Source organism: Pelophylax lessonae (genome assembly GCF_965119305.1).
Source record: "Pelophylax lessonae genome assembly, chromosome: 1".
Lineage (NCBI taxonomy): Eukaryota > Metazoa > Chordata > Amphibia > Anura > Ranidae > Pelophylax > Pelophylax lessonae.
Window position 1 is genome coordinate 532720119 of NC_138768.1, and position 20184 is coordinate 532740302.

The following is a 20184-nucleotide window of genomic DNA, read 5'->3' on the forward strand; positions in this document are numbered from 1 at the left end:
GTCTGATTTTTGGATCGCGTGTACAGGCTTTAAGAGCCAATCATCTTTATTAGAATATTTACATAAAGCTTTGTTGACAGTCTTATTGGAATAATTAAAACATGAAAGCAATAAAAGGAATGAAATACATACTGTTCTTGAAGAAAATGCTGCTCCAGCTTTCCTCCAATGCTATGGTTAGCATTTCATCCCTTTTTAATGCACTTTATCCACCCCAGAAAGACTGATAATGTTAACCTCCCTGGCAGTATGATTCTTTCGGATTTTAGGTGCTGAAAGCGGTACCATTATTTTGCATGTAATACTTAAGAATGAGCAGCCCAAACCAACTACAGTATTTACATATGATTTTTTTTTTCTGTGCATTCTTCTTTAGAACATCTCGGGTATGATAAAGTTTGTAACACAAAATCAAATTATAATACAATAAAAAACTATAAATAAGTTAAAGTATGTATGTAAATGTATACATATATACTGTATATATACACACGTGTATATATATATATTATATATATATATATATATATATATATATATATATATATATATATATATATATATATATATATATATATATATATATATACATACACACACACACACACACAAAAAGTACAGTAAAACTGCAGGAAAGGGCACTGGAGGGGGGGGGGGGGGCAAACTAATGTGAACTTATTTTATTTTGAATTGTATCAGTGTGTTTGGTGTGTTTTACATTTAAATTTGCCACCGGTTCCACCCCCTGCGAACGTCACGTCGCAGGAGACGGAAGCCAGGGCACACAGAGCATTGGGAGGAAGATTCGCCGCCACACACGGCCGGGATACATCGCTGGATCCCGGTGACAAGGTAAGTAACCCCTCTACCAGGATCCAGCGATCTTCCTAGCGGTACCCCGAGTGTGGCTCGGGGTTACCGCTTTTGGCACTGAAATTTAACCCCGAGCCACGCTCCGGAATACCACTAGGAAGGTTAAGCTGTAGGGATCCACTTCAATGTGTTCACCAACTTTATTTGCCAAGGGTGAATTGGTAATTTGCAGTAAAGTGTCTGGCATCCCCAAAAAAAAAAAAAAAATCTGCATGTGCCTACCATCTCTATCTTCTCATGCTACCAAAGCACAGTTTATATCAAGCAGAATATTTGAAGCACCTACTGAATTGCGGAATAGAAGCACCAATTATTATACAGCACCTGAGATCTCTTATCTAGCACATCCAGAAAACAAATGGTAAAATACAAGAGAAAAATTTGAATCCTGGACTGTGTGGATGGCCGATAGGGGCATATAGAAAGAAAACAGAGGAAATCCCAATAATGGGCTGCAATTCTTCTAAGATACTGGTGCTTTGCATTTAGTTTGAATAGCATCAGTGCTGCTTAGCCCTGTGCCCTTAATATTTAAAGAGCTTTCCCTTCTGCTACAGAAAGAGAAAAAAAAAAAAAAAAAAAAAAAAAAAAGGTAAAAAAAAAATAAAAACAATCCTTTAATGTATATTTTAATGATAAAAAGTAAAATACTCATATACTTTATTTAAAAAATACTGTAAAACAAAAACAAGATGCTGCATGGTTTGTATTTACCAGAATATGGCTAGATTAGGCAGTTTCTCTTTATTCATATACTGTATATAATTTACAGTAGATGTAAATAAAGGATACAAAGAGGCTGCAGATATTTACAACACCAAGCCCGATAACAGAACAGCATACATTGCTTGTGATTTACTTAATCCCAAGCATCATTATAACTGCAGTGAAGCCATGTACATATCAAAAAAAAAAAAGTGCAACCTAACAACATGTTTTTGTCTATTATTTTGTAAATGTAACAAACAAAATATCACTTATTAGAGAAGGGATTAAAAAAATCAAAACAATAAAGCCTTTAACCTGGGAGGCAGTCTCTAGGCTGTGAAACCTACTTTACTCTGCAGAGTTTCAGTTACTGATGCTGCTAATTTCTGCATCTCTTCAGCATCCTGAAGGCACCTATAGAAAACAAGGGTTCAAATATCAAAATGAAAAAAAAACAATAGATATTAACACAGTGTTATTTAGATTTACTCATTATAAGGTATCTAGAGATAAAATGTTAGCTGGGCATTTCGAAATGAGCTTTTCTTTTTCAAGCAAACACTAAGGAAAGGAATATGCAAATATAATTATAGCATATCTACTCAGATTTATCAGGTGAGCCACTTGGAAGATGCCTTGTACCAAAGTCCTGATCAGAGCCAATGGTCTCTGGAAAAGAATGGCAGAGATCTATCTTGCCCCTGATAATCTAATGAGCAAACCTTGGTCCAGACCAAAATGCAAGAAGTAAAGGATCCATCAAATAGAGAAACTTGTAGGGCGTAAGCCTCTGGACGCACATCAAGAAAAGTACGGGGTGGAAATTTGGCTTCTCCAGAAACACTGGCGGCTACAGCATCAGCGGCTCAGGCTTTCCAAACCTTTCAACGGCTACATTCCCATGTACTAGAGGCTCTCCTCTCCGTACTGGCAGCAGCTGTTACTCCCTGGACTCATGCAGATCCATCCATCCATCTGCGGCCATGGACTGACATTTTGCATATCACTTATCGTAAATAGAATACATTTACCCACTACACTATATCAGGCTTCCTGGCGCCTCTCTCCTCTCATCCCTATATACACCAAGCTAAGTAAGCCTTCCAAGTACAAGGAGAGGCCTTGTTGCAAGTAGACTTCCTAGCACATTGTATGGATAACATTTCTAAAGAAGCCCCTTCCCCTAGAGCCTGGGTTTTTAGAGCCATTCCATTAACCAATGTGAGACCGCAAGTGGGAGACCTATCAAGCTATGATAAGTAAAACCAGGCATTTTGTGGTGAGGGAGCTGCCGGTGCTTGGCACAAATGGCCTACTCAGATGAATGAGTCTTCAGAGACAGAGCAATAGCAGAGGGAATGCTAACAGCTCTTGGCCTGGAGGGCACTCTGCAACTAAACCAAAACCAGTCTGGAAAGCACTGAAATGGGCCCAGTGTCCAAAGGTAACTTCCAGGCTCACACCATTATGTCCAATCCAGCAGGGTCCAGTCGCAGTAAAACCAAAAGTCGAGACTAAGAACAATTGCGCTGGGTAGCTGCAAGAAAATGAAGATGCCTCCTGTAGCTACATGGTAATGAATCTTGATTGAAAAAAAAAAAAATTGCTCTTTATTAAAGAATGAAAAAAGGTTGCTAGAAAAAAGTAGGTTAAGTCTTCAATCACAGGAGCTTTGAAAAGATGTAAATCCTCCTAGGACACTATCAAAAATCGTAGGCACTCTTCGGTGCTGCTGGCCCCTCCCTCCTGTTGAGTGTCCCCACAGCAAGCCGCTTGCTATGGGGGCATCTGAGCCACAGCTCCCTATGTCAGGGATTCCCAAACTACGGCCCTGCAGCTGTTGCAGAACTACACATCCCATGAGGCATTGTAAAACTCTGACATTCACATACATGACTAGGCATGATGGGAATTGTAGTTCCTGAACAACTGGAGGTCCGTAGTTTGGGAATCCCTGCCCTATGTCTATTCAAACACAAAGCCCCGACCCAGCCAAACCCCCTTTTATTCCTCATTGGCTGACTGACTTTGATTGACAGCGACGGGAGCCAATGGCACCGCACTGCTGTCTCAGCCAATGAGGAGGGGAGTCCCGGGCAACATCGCAACACTCCTGCAACATAGCTAGATCTAGATGGCCTCAGGTAAGTATTAGAGGGGCTGCTGCACACAGAAGGCTTTTAATCTTAATGCATAGAATGCATTAAGATAAAAAAAACCTTCTGCCTTTACAACCACTTTAAGGTGTGTGTGCACCGCTGTAAAATACAGCAGAATGTGTTAGTACTATAAGAGTATAACAGCAACCAAACCAGTCGATCTCTCTTTCTAAAAACCACATTCAAAATGTTACCACTAAAGAAGTGAAAATAATATTACCTTATGTTAGGTAGACGACTGTGCATCTCTTGAAAATGATCCAATGCCAACACTGCTGTGTGAATGTTCAGAGGTGCCTTGAAAATCAGAGAGAAGATTTCATAATCTCACACATACCCATAAATATTTTAGTATGCTACTCAGTTTAGTACAATATACTGCACTGACCTTTTACTATTTTACAAATACAGACAGAGCTTTACAGAGGGTGCCAAACATTGGAAATATAACAGCGTAATTATACATGAAAAAAGGTTTGCGATATCACGAATAATTAGGACACTGATAAGTGCCTTAATTATCTGTGTAGATGTCCCTTGTCACACTTGCCGGTTACCGGTTCCCGGTTCTCCTCTCCTTGTGCTGTGACAGCGTGTGAGCAAGGGATTGAGATAACCGGCTAGTGTGTTTACATTGTGATCAACTGTGATTGGACACCGCTGATCACATGGTAAAGGGCTACTGTAATTGGCCCTTTACCCCAAACTGATTAGCTGTGATCACAGAGAGTGCTGGATTCGCATTGCAGTGGGTGCGTGGGGGGGGGGGGGGGTGGTTCTGGGAGGACATCAATAGACACCCTCCCAGAACTGGATGAACACACTAGCCATTATTCGGATACAGTGCGACTGGCAAGTGGTTAAAGTGAACCAGTTGCTTTACCCTGCAAGGGAAAGCATTAAGAGTATAGTGGTTATCACCACAGAACCAATGCATTCTGCTAAAACACAGGTGAGCTAATCTATACAACAGTATTCTAGAATGTTTTCCTACCTCTGGCTTACTGAAGTCTGCAGAGAGATACTTTGGGTCAACCAACTGCTTTTCCAATCTTTCCTATAAAAGAAAACGATATTCTTATCTCTGCTGTACAGATCTAGGCTAAAAACCCTGACAGAGCTAGATGGCAAACCAGCTTGCCAGATACATTTAATAATTGCTACTTACAAAGCAGAAAGACTTTGGCATTTTAATCTGCATAGCTATCCCCCCGTGTTGATATGGTTCCATGCTTGATGTATCTCCAATGCTGAAGGAATAAGGTGTCGTCACTGAAAATCAATAAGGGGGGAGGGTTGAGTTAGTTCAGAGGAACATAGATTTTCATCAAAAAAAATTATTTACTTTAGCATTTTATGAAAAAAAAAATAAAAAAAAAGTCAGTCAGATTTTTTTATGCAATATAGAATATTATAAAGTCTCAGAAATCACACGAAAATGTAAAAACTTTGCAAATAGGTAGCAACTAGTAACAATGCTTGTGTATGTGGCTCCAAGCCAACTTTATTTAAAGCATATGAAGAAGAATCAAGACATTGTTTCTTGGGAAGAAAGGACAAAGAGGCTGAAGGTGTCACAAAGTTCTAGTCATGCTGAAAGCTTGCGAATAGCTTGTTTAAGATGAAATGTCACTAGCGTCGAACAGAGAGAATGATGTGTAAAAGAGCTTCTATACATCGATACGCTATATACCTTTCTGGTGGCCCATGTGTCGAAATGTCAATTTGATGCTGCTTCTTGATCGTTGCAAGTATTTGACCCTTTGGGAGAGTTAAAAAAAAAATCACTTTCCCCACCCCATGCTGGGGTTCTTCCTGCTGGGGTTCCTCCCACTGTGTGCGGCAGGGGAGCAGGTATTCTACCCTCTCAAAAGTGTGAAACACTTACAGAGGTCAAGATGCAGCATCAAGGTTATGTTTTGATACATAGGTTGCCAAAAAGCCAAGTACAGAGCCTCTTATTTTGCAATCTGTGCTTGATCAGCTGCTTTGGAGGGCAGGAGGGACATTGTGGATCTAACAGCCCCCTGATATCTCTATAAAGAGTGCCTGTCACTGGCCAAAGCTATCACATAGTGGGCTTGTTAACCCCCTTGTGATAACAAAGTTAAATAAAAAAAAAAATAAATAAAAAAAAAAGTGTACTAAATACAAACCTGCACACCTGTTTCCCGCCACAAACGCATACACACAAATGCAAACCGCACATAGGTCCTGCACGCATAAGTAAACATCACTGGTACAATACATGTGAGGTACCACACAAGAGCAGTGTGGACAGCAAGCTTTGACAAAGCATTTGCAGAGCTTTCGGCAAGCTTTGTTGAAGCTTATAATGAACAGTTTGTAAATGTTGAACACATATCCTAATGGGAGTGCCAATTACCACTTTAAACAAGCTGCTAGCAGGCTTCACAACTTCTTGAAGCTTGTTGAAAACCCGCTGAAGCCTGCTAGCAGCATATTAAAAAGTGGAAATCAGCACTCCCATTGGAACCTGTATTTAACATTTACAAACTGCAGTGGAATCAACAAAGCTTGCCTAAAGCTCTGCAAAGGTTTTGGTCAAAGGTTGATTGATGTTCACACTGCTTTTTTACAAGCTGAAGCCCGTGTGAAACAGGCCTTCAAGCAATAATTCTAGGCCATAAGTCATGATTAAAGTAGAACTAAAGCCAAAACTTTTTTTTTCCCATTTGGACAGAGTAAGAAAAGGATATAACCGCTTTCAGGTCAAAGTAATTTTCTAGAAAAAAAAATGCTAATTTCAACATGCCTGTGAAAAAAAAAAAATGCTCCGACAGCAAGTGGTTAATAACAGTCGGCAGGCCCACTACAACCTGTGTATAACATCTCTGAAGTGGAGCTGAAGAGTGACTTAACAGCTTCAAGAAAGCTGCTTGAAGCATACCAAAAGCCCTGCAAAAGCTTGCAGGACACACCCTGTTTTTCTGCAAGCATGAATATAAAAATTCCCAGCACCAAGCACTTTTGCTGCACAATTCATTAATGACTGTATAAGGCTACACCCACACGGCTTTACAGGGGCGACCACCAGCGAGAATTACTTGATTCTTGTTGGCAGTTCTAAAACTCCTCCTGCACAGCCAGTGTGCATCTAGGATCGGTGTTTCTGCCAAGTTCTGGCTGCAGTCACTCGTTTTCTGAACACCGCAAACTATCCCCATCAATGCGGCCCAACAATCATGAATTTTTACAGCAGGCTAGGATGCAGGGGAAAACGAATCTCTAATTGGAGATTCCAGTCCGGATACAAAAACAGAAGAAATATGAGAGTTAAAGTGTTTTTCCATTGAAAATGTCTGCCTTACCATGAAGCCTGCCTATCATTGTTACCCGATATATAACAGTACCAATACATAGCTAAATATGCTCTATTGAAAAAAAGGGCTTAGTTATGTGCACAACAGTCTATGTGTAAATAACATTTTTTACCAAGCTTGTGAATGTTCATGAGATTTACCTGAAACCTGATGTGTGGACCCATTTAAAGCACCCATTCCATTCACTTCACGGAATGTCACGTATTGTCCGCATTCAAGGTTGTGAGACCGGTTCTCAAAACATGTGACCACTCCAGGGTTTGACTGTCAACAATAATAGATATTAGCAAAAATTTAAAAAAAACTGTAAAAACACCAATTAGACCTTTAGTATAAAAAGCAGTGAGTAGCTGCTACAGAGTTTTCAGCGAGTATTTACAAAGAATTTACAAAGCTTTCAGCATGCTTCAAGCAGCATTGCTAAAGCCATTTAAAGAACTCAGTTCCAGCTTGGGAATGTTAACACACATCTTTAAAGCTGAAATCTGGGTATGGCAATTTTACAGTTACATTGGTCCAGAGCCTGGACCGCCTGAGTGATGTCTGCCGACCAGCAGACTTTAGTCCACTGTTGGCTGAGTACGGATCACCGGAGTGCAGAACGAAGTGCACTCCTGTGCCCCACAGGAGAAGTAGGGCAAAACTTGCTTTGGCTCCACTTACCCTTTTAAAATGTGCCACATTAACTAAGCAGATAGGTCTATTTCAGGTCTCCTACCACCCAAGCGAATTTTTATTTCACAATGAAACAAACAGGCACAGGGTCTGCTTTAATTTAACAAAGGGAGTGCAATGTACTATATAGAAAATGGACCCAGATCCCTACCAGAAAGAACCGGGTGTACAGAGTGTGAATTAGGCCTGCACGATATTGGAAAAAAAAATATATTGCGATATTTTTTTTCCAACGATATATATTGCGATATTGTGGGACCCGTCCTTTATATGGAGAAATATAAAGGAGATTGGCTGCAGCCCACTTCAGAATATAACCCTGGAAGGGGTTATATAATAGATTATAAAAAGGAAGAGGAAGTGATTGGTGCTGCCAGTATATATGTGAAATACAATAAATAATCTATATTGACATGGTGTGTATACAAAAAGGGAAAAGTAGATGTATGTATGTATATGTAGAGGAAAATAAATTAATATATAAATCACCTCTGAATTATTAATAATTTATTTTCCTCTACATATACATACATACATCTACTTTTCCCTTTTTGTATACACACCATGTCAATATAGATTATTTATTGTATTTCACACAGGGCCGTCTCTAATATTGATTGGACCGTGGGCAAACATTTTCTTGGGCCCCCCACCCCTGAGACATATAATAGCAGCTAGACTGAAAATGAGTTTACTGCAGCAGATCAGGCAGCAATTGCGATTGGTTGGTTGAGAGGTCCTCTGCGTGCAGAGTGCAGGGTTGAGGGGTCCTCTGCGTGCAGAGTGCAGGGTTGAGGGGTCCTCTGCGTGCAGAGTGCAGGGTTGAGGGGTCCTCTGCGTGCAGAGTGCAGGGTTGGGGGTCCTCTGCGTGCAGAGTGCAGGGTTGGGGGGTCCTCTGCGTGCAGAGTGCAGGGTTGGGGGGTCCTCTGCGTGCAGGGTTGAGGGGTCCTCTGTGTGCACAGTGCAGGGTTGAGGGGTCCTCTGTGTGCACAGTGCAGGGATGGGGGTCCTCTGTGTGCACAGTGCAGGGATGGGGGTCCTCTGTGGGCAGGGACGGGGGTCCTCTGTGGGCAGAGTGCAGGGTTGAAGGCTGTGCTTTGTACATTTAAGTTATCCCCCCCCCCCCCCAAAGTACATAGCTCTCCACTCCAGTTTAGAGCTCTAACCCCCCCCCCCCCCCCCCAGTACAAAGCTTTTTCCTGCCCCAAATCCTCTCCCTACTACATTTGAAAAACTTCAGAGTGGGGATACTAAACAGCAGCTGCAACTTACACAGGAAGTCCGTGCACTGCAGGCTGCTGGCTTCATGGGAGCTCCTCAGCTTGTGTCTATGTAGATTCCCCGCCCCCCTCTCTCTCACTCCTCTGCTCTCATATAGAGATGTGTAGAGCAGCCAGGGATCTGAACGGCTGCAGAGAGAGGAGCGCTGTCACATGAAAATACAGAAGCAACGCTTCTGTATTGCAACGGACCGTAGTGAGCAACCAGCAAGTGACCAGCTCGGGAGGCTGAACTCCGGCTGAAAGAAAGACCTGGTGGGCAGCAGCGCGAGCTCAAGGGGCAGCTACTTTGGGCCCCAGAGCAATGTGACGGCCCTGATTTCACATATATACTGCTACTGGCAGTGGTGGTAGGAGGCTGGAGCGGTGGATTAGAAAGGAGCACAGCCGCATACATTACATTACTCACTCGTGCAGGCTGCAGCCCGCCCCACACGTTCATTGAGTCTCACTCTCCGCCCTAGTTTTCTCAATGACACATTCAGGGAGCCAATCACGCCGTGAGTAGCGGCACAGCGAACCAATCAGGTGTGCAGGCACGCGTGATTGGTTAGCTGTGCAGCTGCTCACGGCGTGATTGGTTGCCTGAATGTGCCATTGAAAAAACTAGGGCGGAGAGTGAGACTCACTGAACGTGTGGGGCGGGCTGCAGCCTGCAGTGGATTGGATGTGTGAGTTCTCCTCCGAGTCCCTGCCTAACACGGAAGTCTGCGAGTCCTCCTCCGAGTCCCTTCCCCCTGCCTATACAAATATCGTGACCTCGGCGATATGAATATCGCCTACGGCCACAGAACGATAGTCGATATCATATCGACTATCGTTCAGCCCTAGTGTGAATTGTCTACAAACAGCTCACATCCCTCTTTCTGCTCGTGCAGTGATTACAATGCACTAGCAGTATTTAACCCAAAACCAAAAATTAAACATATTGCAGCTTACCAATCATTAGATGTGGTGGCTGCATCAGTTTTCTTTTATTACATTCTTACCCCTTTGTTTTCACCTGGTGATCTGGCCAGTAACACACCTCCTGTATTAGGGTGCCTCCACTCTGGATAAATGAGCATAGAGGGCACCTTTGGACAGCGGCATTGTCAGTCCAGGGAAGGGGAGTGTTAATGTATCTAAATCTGCTAGTACATCTAACAAATGGGATCCAAACTCCAAATAACACTTTGTATGCAGCTACAGTTCCTTTTTCTTCTTTTCCTTTCAGAGGTTCAGGATTAAGGGATAAGAGTAAAAGTGATTGAGCCTTTTTTTGCCAAATGACGTCATCATGCTGGAATCAAATACAGTAAAACCTTGGTTTGAGAGTAACTTGGTTTAAGAGCGCTTTGCAAGACAAGCAAAATTTTCAAATAAATTTTGACTTGATATACAAGCGATGTCTTGATATACAAGTAGCCTCAAGTCACAGCTAAGTATAAAAGAGAAGAGAGGCGCCTCCAAGTGTAGCAATATGGTTACATTTAATGAAGGTACAACATTTAGCAACTCACATGGTTGATGATTGGAACAGGCACATCTAAGGATGCAGGCATCCGGGGTAAAGCTGTCCACATAGACCGTCCTCCTCACTGCCATCTACGTCATCTCTTCCATGCTGCCCCTCGCTTTCAGATCGCTTTACTGCAGGGTGGTCTTCCCGGTCAGGATTACAGACTGGCAGCCGGCGGTGCAGAAGATAGTCTATGTGGACAGCTTTACCCCAGATGCCTGCATACTTAGATGTGCCTGTTTTATTCATCAACCATGTGAGTTGCTAAATGTTGTACCTTCATTAAATGGAACCATATTGCTACACTTAGAGGCGCCTCTCTTCTCTTTTATACTCTGAAGCTCCTGCTGGATTTTGCTTCTAATCCCCTTATGGAAGCGGCTATTTGTGGATGAACATTTTATGCAACCTATGGCAATGCTATAATCTTTTTATATGGGCTATAAACTGAAGGACTTATGAATAAATGGTTGTGGAACGAATCATCTGAGTTTCCATTATTTCTTATGGGGAAATTCGCTTTGATATAAGAGTGCTTTGGATTACAAGCATGGTTCCGGAACGAATTATGCTCTCAATCCAAGGTTTTACTGTAGTTTATTTCCATCCACGTGGCTGGACAGAAGCATTTATTTTATGCATTGATAGATCATGGCAGTGGTTTTAATCTTAAATATTAAATTAGTCAGTGAGCACTATGAGAGGTTTTTGTCTCTATATGTAATGTATGTGCTGAAATTACTTGTATGACATCTGGAAGTTGTGGAGGCGGCCAGACCATCATTCTAATCCCATATGGGAATACATGCGCTTCTGACCTCATTACTGAAAGTCATTTCTATAAAAAGGTGAACAGTTTGGAGTGCCACAGGGTAAAGATTGCACACTACATTGTAGGGTTATTGCAGGAGGAGGAGGAGTTCTCATAACTGTTTGCACCTGGATTGGGGCTTTACTTTTGTGTGTGTCACCAAAATACCAACACTGGTGTGATATTCACCATTTATAGTGATTTTTGGATTTTTCAGGTTTGTATATATTATTATGTTTGTGTTTTTATCACAGAGTGATTGCACTATATATATGTGCTTCTCTTTGATGATTCATTGCATTTTCCATTATTGCACACACATCTGCTTAAGGAGTAATCTGTAGCTCTGCACCGTTTGGTTATTCAATTTTTGTTTTAAAAGGTGGAGCGATATATATTTTAGTGTCAGCTTGCTGCTAATATTTTCGTTTTTTTTGTTTGGGGGTGCGAAGGTTGATTTTATTACTTTGTTTACATCTAAGAAATGGTAAACTGCAATATAATAAATGTTTGCTTTTGGGTTTAATAGCACATTAAAGGCCGCTTGCACATAGTACTGATGTTTGAGCATCTGCTTTTTTGGACGTACTTTCAGGCATTTGTTTTGTACACATATTCACGTTTGCCCATTCCCTCGCACAATACAATCCTAGGAAAAAAATAATAATTTAGGCTCGTATGCGTGTATTTGCGCACAATGGTGCAAAATACTGACCAGTAACGCAGTGAGCAAGAGGTCAAGCAACCCCCCTCCCATCTGCACTGTGAGCCTTCGCCCCTTTTGTTAATTAGGAGCAGCATCTGCTACATTTTCGCAACTTAGAAGAGTGCACTCTTTTAGAGCCGGTTCATAGGCGCGACCCGACTTTGCCGGGCGACCTGTGAAGTCGCGGTGCGCAGCTCGTACCGTGACCTCGGAGCGGCATGCACGGACTTCATATCATTGAAGTCAATGCAGGTCGCTCCAGGTCGCCCCAAAGTAGCTCAGGACCCTTTTTCTAAGTCGGAGCGACTTGTGTCGCTCCTATTAGAACGGGTCCTGTGCTAATCTATGGCAGGCAACCCACGGCGACTTGGCAGGCAACCAGGTGGCCTGACCAGTCGCCCCAGTGTGAACCGACTCTTAAAGGCCTGCACCAATCTTTGTTAAATTCCCCAGATTGTGATTACAAATAATTTGCACATTTGTATTGAAAAAAATATATTTTGTAGTACAGTTTTTGTAGCTACTGAGATCTGCAGGTAAAAAAACAAGTTCTAACTTGATGGCAGGATATGAATCAATAGAATTCCTGCATCATAATTTCTCCAACACATTTTTTTCCTCATCTGTTGTCTCATCTTTTGTCTTTCTGCATTTCAGAAACGGTTAGTCATGTAGATCTCAAATAAGGTTGGGTTATTCAGTTTTGAGGAATCATACCATCCACAGGATGACCGATATAGAAAATATAATATAATAAAATATATGTGAGAATGTAGTGGTGAAACCTTGTCAAAGGAGTTCCAGCACATACCCTATATAAACGACACCCCATTCGCTATACTCTCCCATTTATTGTAATAGGGAAAGGAAGCCAGACAAATATCTACATCATCATAAGGGCTGAAGGAGGAGAGTATTTTAGTCTGTAGGTTGCAGTAGTCCATTTAGTAGGCATTGTTTTTGGGTGGGCTTTTATTTAATGGAAAAACAAAACAGGACAAAAGAATCTGAAGGCGTATCAAGGGGTATTTGCATTCCTTGAAACAGGATTATCATACTTTAAAAAAAAAAAAATATACAATAAAAAGAAGTTAGAAGATATGATTATGCTTTACCTGTGTTATATTGGAAATAAAGATCTCTTTTGGCTCTTCACCTGTAGTATCCAAAACTTCGAATTCCTCTCCAAAATCACAGAACAAATAGGAACATATGCCATAGACATCTGAAGAAATAAACTAAAAAAAAGGTGTGATCAGCCTTTTTAAATGTAATTAGACAAACCTCTGTCTACAAGCTAGGGAAGGTCTAATACTTTATATACTTATATGAATATATAGCACTTTACTTTTTGTTTTTCATTCATGACAATCAAAAACTCCTGAGTAAAATCAGGAACTTGAAGGCTTAAAAGTGCATGTTACAGCTTGCACAAACTTCCAACTAGGATTAAAGACCATCGTAATCAATCATTTTTCTACACAGGATTACGACAGTCCTGCAACTGAAAACATTTCTTTGCAGGTCAATGGGAAGGCATTGAAAATATACAGCAAATGCTGTTGATGTGGTTCTATCAGAATGACTGCGTAAGATCCAACAATTTTTTTCTAGTAACCACTGCTGATCAAAATTCAAGGGCATCACAAACTCACGTAAAAGGCATCCTAAACACATCTCTGTACACATGCTTTTAGAGAGATTTGGTTAACTGGGTCAACGTAAATCTTGAGGTCTGTGTACAATATCTATGCGGCTGGCCATACATTGTCCAATTTTCTCCACAGATGTGACAATAAGGGGACCTTAGTCGCCAAAAGTCATGTATTCCTAATTCCTGCAATTGTCTGGAAAATGGGGTGTCCAGGTGTGGATTCGCAGGGTGAATCCATACTAGGATCACATAAGAGTCTTGACATCCGCAACTAGTAAGAGAGGAAGTCCTAGATAATCTGCACCTATAGCAGCTATTTTCCCAAGTATTAAAAAGGTGGTGGAATGTAAACTGGACTTAGAATACAATTGATAGTACAGATAGTGCATATCAGAAATACATATCTACCCTGAGGGCCGACCACTGCACGCTCACAGGAAAATTGTGCTTTAGAGGAAATTATGCTAATCCCCCTTGCATATGCTGAATAAATGGTGTTAAATTGAGCCAGGTATGCTCTATTTTGCAACAGGGAGGTAGTATCGATCATGAGATGCATATCTGCAAGCAAGCAATGGCCGAGCAAAAAGTGTTGTAGGGCAGAGAAAATAGCACGTTTCTTCACAGGATCTTTGACACCCCTCACAATCCAGGAGGTAATCTTAAGGTCAGCAGGCATAAAGTCTCATGAAAAGGTAATGAGCGGCAGTGTAGATCTATTGAATGGGGAGGGCCTGAGGGTACCGGGGTCACCGTATGTTAGCCATCAAAGAACATCCCCCACCCTCTTAGGAAGAGCTAGAAAGTTCTCCTTATGCAGTAGGCTAGCAACAAAGGCAAAGTGTTTGCAGTGTTTTGGAGCAAGGCGGTGATTATTAGGTGGAACGCCACCCACAACAGGAACAGTAACATAAAAAGAACAGGTGATATGGAACCTGCAACAAAATCACACAGAACAAAAAGATCCCCCAGGAAAATACTGACGGGGGAGAACAATTGCCAAGGCCTAACATTAGGCTCCGGGTGTCTCATATGTTGAGAAACTGGGGTAAATCACAGAACAGTCCGACAATTAGGTCAACAAATCTCCTCAGTCCCGCTTTAGCAGATATACACGAATACCTTCCTCACCAAGTGGGCACATATGCAGAAGATTGGCCTCATAAGAGCTCAGGTAGGATGATCTGATGCAGTGTTGTGCCAGGGGGACAGATGTTGCTCGTTCCTGCCCAGCCATGTCGCCGCTGCCTTAGGGGTGTCAAAGAGGGTTTCTCCTTTGGCAGCGATCTGCAACTTTGCTGGGTAAAGCAGGGCATACTGAATTTGGAGATTATGGAGCCGCCTTCTGACATCTATGTATTGTACACACAGCTTTTGGACCTCAATAGAGTAGTCCGGGAATGAGATTTTAGAACTGTTAATATAATTTGCTCCCTTTGTGCGAGCCAGGGTAAGGATAACATTTTGGTCCTTGTAATGCAACAGCTTCAGTATGAAAGGCCGTGGGAATTTTCCTGTGGGTAGGGGTCTGGCTGAATCTTGTGCGCCATCTCGACAGCAAAGAATGGTGTGAAGTTTTGCCTGTCAAAAGGTGCCATTTCTCGATAAACTCAGTGGTATTCTTCCCCTCTATGCGCTCTGGAAGTCCAAGGATCCTAATGTTATTCTAGCGAAGCCGGTTTTCCATGTCATTTATGTGGTTGGTGTGATGATTTGATTGTAAGCCTATCACTTTCAAATCATGCTGCACGGTGGCAAAATCATCATCATTAATCAATGTTACTTGCTCTTGTGCAGTAGTGTGCTCCCACACGATAGTGACTTCTTCTTTCAGAGGTTGAAATTGCACATTCAGTGAGGTCAGTGTGTATAATTACAGTTCAGTATTGCAAGGAAGACATCTTTAACTGTGGGCTCTGCTGAAGACTCTGCATGTTTCTGCAGTGTAGAAGCTGCCCTGTCCCCCTCCTCCTCCCCAGGCTGCTGCTCCCATGAGGCTCTCCCTTTGCCCTCATTTACCTGAGCTGGCCAGTCTGATGCAGCGAAATAGGGCTCTACGGCCAGTGCAGGCTGTGAGCTGGATGGTGCAGAGGATTCTCTGGCTGGTGTCCAGGCGAAGTGCCCCAGTTTAGCGGCCGCTTCTGTGTTTTCTTCTTTATTAGAGCGGGGTGGTAGCGGGCTGGCACCACCTTGGGAGCCGTCATCCGATCCACAGCTCCCCCTTTGTTGTGCTTTGTCATGGCTCTTGTCACCGGGCACCGCTGCATTGTAGCTCTGGGGAGTGGATTGGTGTGTCAGGAAGGTTTGGGTGAGATGTAGAGAACAGAGGGAGGTCTCTACTACAGGTTGTCGTCGGGAGCCAATGTCCTCTCACATGGATAGATTAGACACCCCCCAATTCATCAAACCTTTAGATCTATAAACCCTGGCAGGTCCATAAAAGCTACTGCATCATTCATCAGCCTGCCGACTGGACAGTAAAGAAAAAGCAGCATGCTGACAAAGTCATCCTTCTGCTCAATCTGCTTTTTCTTACTGTTAACACGTTCACTGCAGCAAAGCTTGACGAACTCCAAAAATTGGATTTTTGTAAGATCTTACCGTAAAATCCTTTTCTCTTAGCTCATTGACAGACGTAGTCCTCTTTGATTCACATCAATTGGGTTATGCTGCCTCCGCAGGAGTAGGACTAGGCAGAAAGAAAAAACGTTCTGGCTCCACCCCAGGGGCAGTCCCAGAGGGCATATCCTCCCTCTCTCTGCTACAGGGAATCAGTTCTGTTGTAAAGCAGTGTCAGAGAATTTAACCCAACCCAACTCAATGATAGAGGGGCGGGTACTACGTCTGTCAATGAGCTAAGAGAAAAGGATTTTACGGTAAGATCTTACAAAAATCCAATTTTCTCTGTCGCTCATTGACAGACGTAGTCCTCTTTGATTCACATCAATTGGGACATCCAGAAGCAGTGCCACAAATGAGGGGTGGGATTGACAGAAATCAAAATCCAATCTAGAAGGCCCAACCGGTGCCAACTAGAAGTTTTAAAGACTCATTATAAACCAAGAATGAGACTCAAATAAAAATTCCAACGGAAAAAAACCCTCGAGGTAGACCACTGGTCTCCTCAAATTGCGGCCTGCAAAACCTTGCGGCCAAACGAGGCATCAGACGATGCCATTACATCAACTTTATAATGTTTTGTAAAGGTATGCACCGACGACCAGGTAGCCGCCTTGCACACCTGGACCACTGACGCCTGATGGCGAAAGGCCCATGACGCACTAAGTGCCCGAGTGGAATGCGCCTTAACAGGGAACGGGGGCTCCCGACCCTTAATAGAATAAGCCTGTACCACCGTCTGTCTGATCCATTTGGCAATAGTCACGGCAGATGCAGGCAACCCCTTTTTGGGTCCATCCGGGACCACAAAAAGTGAATCCGTCTTGCGAAACGAGTCTGTCGTTTTCAAGTATACCCTGATCGCCCGAACCACATCCAAGGAGTGTAAAGCAAACTCCCGATGATGGCTGGGCTTAGGACACAGGGAAGGTAATACAATTTCCTCATTCAGATGAAATTCTGAAACCACTTTTGGTAGGAAGGATGGATTCGGACGAAGAACCACCTTATCTCTATGAACCACCAGATATGGGGAACGACAAGATAATGCAGCCAGTTCTGACACCCTGCGTGCAGAAGTGATGGCCACCAAGAAGGCCACCTTCTGGGACAACGTAGGTAAAGGAATCTCCCTAATATCTTCAAAGGGAGGTTTCTGAAGAACCGACAATACTAGATTAAGATCCCAGGGTGGTAACGGCGCACGCACTGGCGGAGCCAGATGTCGCACCCCCTGGATGAAATTCCGCACCAAGGAATGAGTAGCCAAAGGTTTCTGAAAGAAGATAGCTAATGCTGAAACCTGACCCTTGATAGTGCTCAAGGCCAGTTTCTGCTCAACCCCTTGTTGCAAAAAGGCTAATATTCGACTAACCGAATAAGAACGTGGGTGGAACCCCAGAGGTTCACACCATGCAATGTAGGACTTCCATGTGCGATGATAAATCTTTCTGGAAGTCGCTTTCCTTGCTTTAACTAGAGTAGGAATAACTGAAGCTGACAATCCCTTGTCCTTCAGCACCTGGGTCTCAATAGCCAGGCCGTTAAAGCCAGCGATCGTAAAGCAGGATGGAAGATCGGTCCCCGAGACAGTAGGTCTTCCCTGAGAGGAAGTCACCACGGGACGTCCGCAACCAGCCTGACCAAGTCGGCGTACCAGGCTCGACGAGGCCAGTCCGGAGCTACCAGGATTACTGGAATTCCTTCCCCCTCTATCCTGCGAAGAAGTCTTGGCAGTAACCCGAGAGGAGGGAAGGCATACATTAGCTGGTATTGCCCCCACGGGGCGACCAGTGCGTCTGCGGTCTCTGCTAGAGGATCGCGGGAGCGAGCCACAAATCTCCGTACTTTCCTGTTGAATCGAGTTGCCAACAGATCCACATCCGGGGTTCCCCAACGTAGGCACAACTGGTGGAAAACTTCTGGATGGAGGGACCATTCCCCCTGATCCAGAGTCTGACGGCTGAGATAATCTGCCTGCCAATTCTCCACCCCCGGAATGAACACCGCAGAGATAGCTGGAACAAACCGTTCCGCCCAGCGAAGAATGCAAGCCACTTCCTTGGCCGCCCGGACACTCTTGGTGCCCCCTTGGTGATTGACATAAGCCACGGCCGTGGCGTTGTCCGACTGGATCCGAACCGGGCTGCCCTGGAGCTGCTCGGTCCAGTGAATCAGACAAAGTCTGATCGCTCTCAGTTCCAGTACATTTATCGGTAACCTGGATTCTTCCGGGGACCAAAGTCCCTGGACGGATAATTGACCAAGAATTCCTCCCCATCCGGATAGACTGGCATCCGTGGTCACTACCGTCCAATATATTGGCAGAAATGACTTTCCCTGGCTGAGCATCGGAGATCGAAGCCACCAGACCAGAGACTCTCTGGTCTGTTTGCTCAATCGGATCCGATTGTCTGGGGATTCCGGATTCCGATTCCATTTGAGAAGAATCTCTTCCTGAAGAATTCGGGTATGGGACTGGGCAAATGGGACTGCTTCGAAGGAAGCCACCATCAACCTCAGAACCCTCATGCAAGTCCGAAGAGAAGACCAGCTGTTGGATAGTAACAACTGGATTGCTGATTGAATCTTCCGGAGTTTCCCTACTGGAAGGAAAACTCTTGCCCTGAATGTGTCTAGAATTAGACCCAGATATTCGAGCCTCCGGGTGGGAACCAGAAAAGACTTTTGCCGGTTCACCAGCCACCCGAATTCCTGTAAAGAGATCATAGTAATCTCTAGGTTTTGTAGCAGGGTCTGTGGAGACTCTGCATGAAGCAGAAGATCGTCTAGGTACCCTAGAATCGATATGCCTCTTTGGCACAGTGGTGCCAACATAGGGGCCAACACCTTCGTGAAGACCCGAGGAGCCGTGGCGAGACCGAAAGGTAACGCCGCAAACTGATAGTGGTTCTCTTCTACGGAAAAACGTAGAAACCGCTGATGTCCTGCGTAAATGGGAATGTGAAGATAGGCGTCCTTGATGTCTATGGACGCTAGGACATCCCCTGAATGCAGGGAGGCCGCTACTGTGCGAATGGACTCCATCTTGAATTTTCTTATGTTGACAAAGGAATTGAGTGCCCTTAAGTCCAGAATCGGACGCACCTTGCCCTCTTTCCTGGGTATTGTAAATAGGTTTGAATAAAACCCTTGAAAGCGTTCTGTCCAAGGAACGTGGACTACCACTCCTTGTTGTAGTAAATCCGTGACTGCTCTCCGCAGATCTTCTAAACGATCCGGGGATAGTCGGATATTGGAAGGAAAGAATCGCGCAAGTGGGAGAGATCGAAACTCGATCTTGTACCCTGACCTTATGACTTCGCAAACCCACTTGTCCGGGATTCTGGAGAGCTATGGATCCGGGAACCGGCGAAGACGTCCCCCCACCCCAGTTATGGGTGGGGGCGCACCTTCAGGCTTTAGTAGTCTTATCTTCAGGTCTGGACGAGTCGGACATTTGCTTGCCCGACCAACGTCCCCTGAAACTTCCTGAAGGAGCTTTGGAGGACTTAATTTTTTCACCCGCGGGACGAAAACATTTTTTATGAGCGGAGAAAGAAGGCCCCCCGTCTTTGACGAGGTCCTTTACCCTTAGCACTTTGCGGTAAAAAGGTGCTCTTTCCTCCCGTGAGATCCTTAATGATCTCATCTAATTTGGCTCCAAATAAACGCTCTCCTAAAAAGGGGAGATTAGCCAATGCTTTTTTGGAACCTTGGTCAGCTAACCAACATTTTAGCCACAGTGTACGCCTGAGAACCACTGCTGAAACTGATGCTCGCGCCAATAATGGAGTGGCGTCTAACGCCGCATCACACACAAACTGTAACCCCTGTATCATCTGTTCCAACAA

General features: G+C 43.8%; 1 protein-coding gene across 2 annotated transcripts in view; it reads right to left on the bottom strand.

Moving 5' to 3' along the window:
- Positions 1 to 20184, bottom strand: part of UBA6 (ubiquitin like modifier activating enzyme 6) — a 142949-nt gene that overhangs the window by 107678 nt on the left and 15087 nt on the right. For both annotated transcript variants that reach the window (XM_082243659.1, XM_082243658.1), the window contains exons 8-13: positions 13173 to 13295; positions 7225 to 7348; positions 4909 to 5012; positions 4735 to 4797; positions 3961 to 4037; positions 1929 to 1995 (exon numbers count right to left, since the gene is read on the bottom strand). In XM_082243659.1, the coding sequence (XP_082099785.1) occupies positions 1929 to 1995; positions 3961 to 4037; positions 4735 to 4797; positions 4909 to 5012; positions 7225 to 7348; positions 13173 to 13295 (558 nt within the window). The remainder of the gene's footprint in view (positions 1 to 1928; positions 1996 to 3960; positions 4038 to 4734; positions 4798 to 4908; positions 5013 to 7224; positions 7349 to 13172; positions 13296 to 20184) is intronic.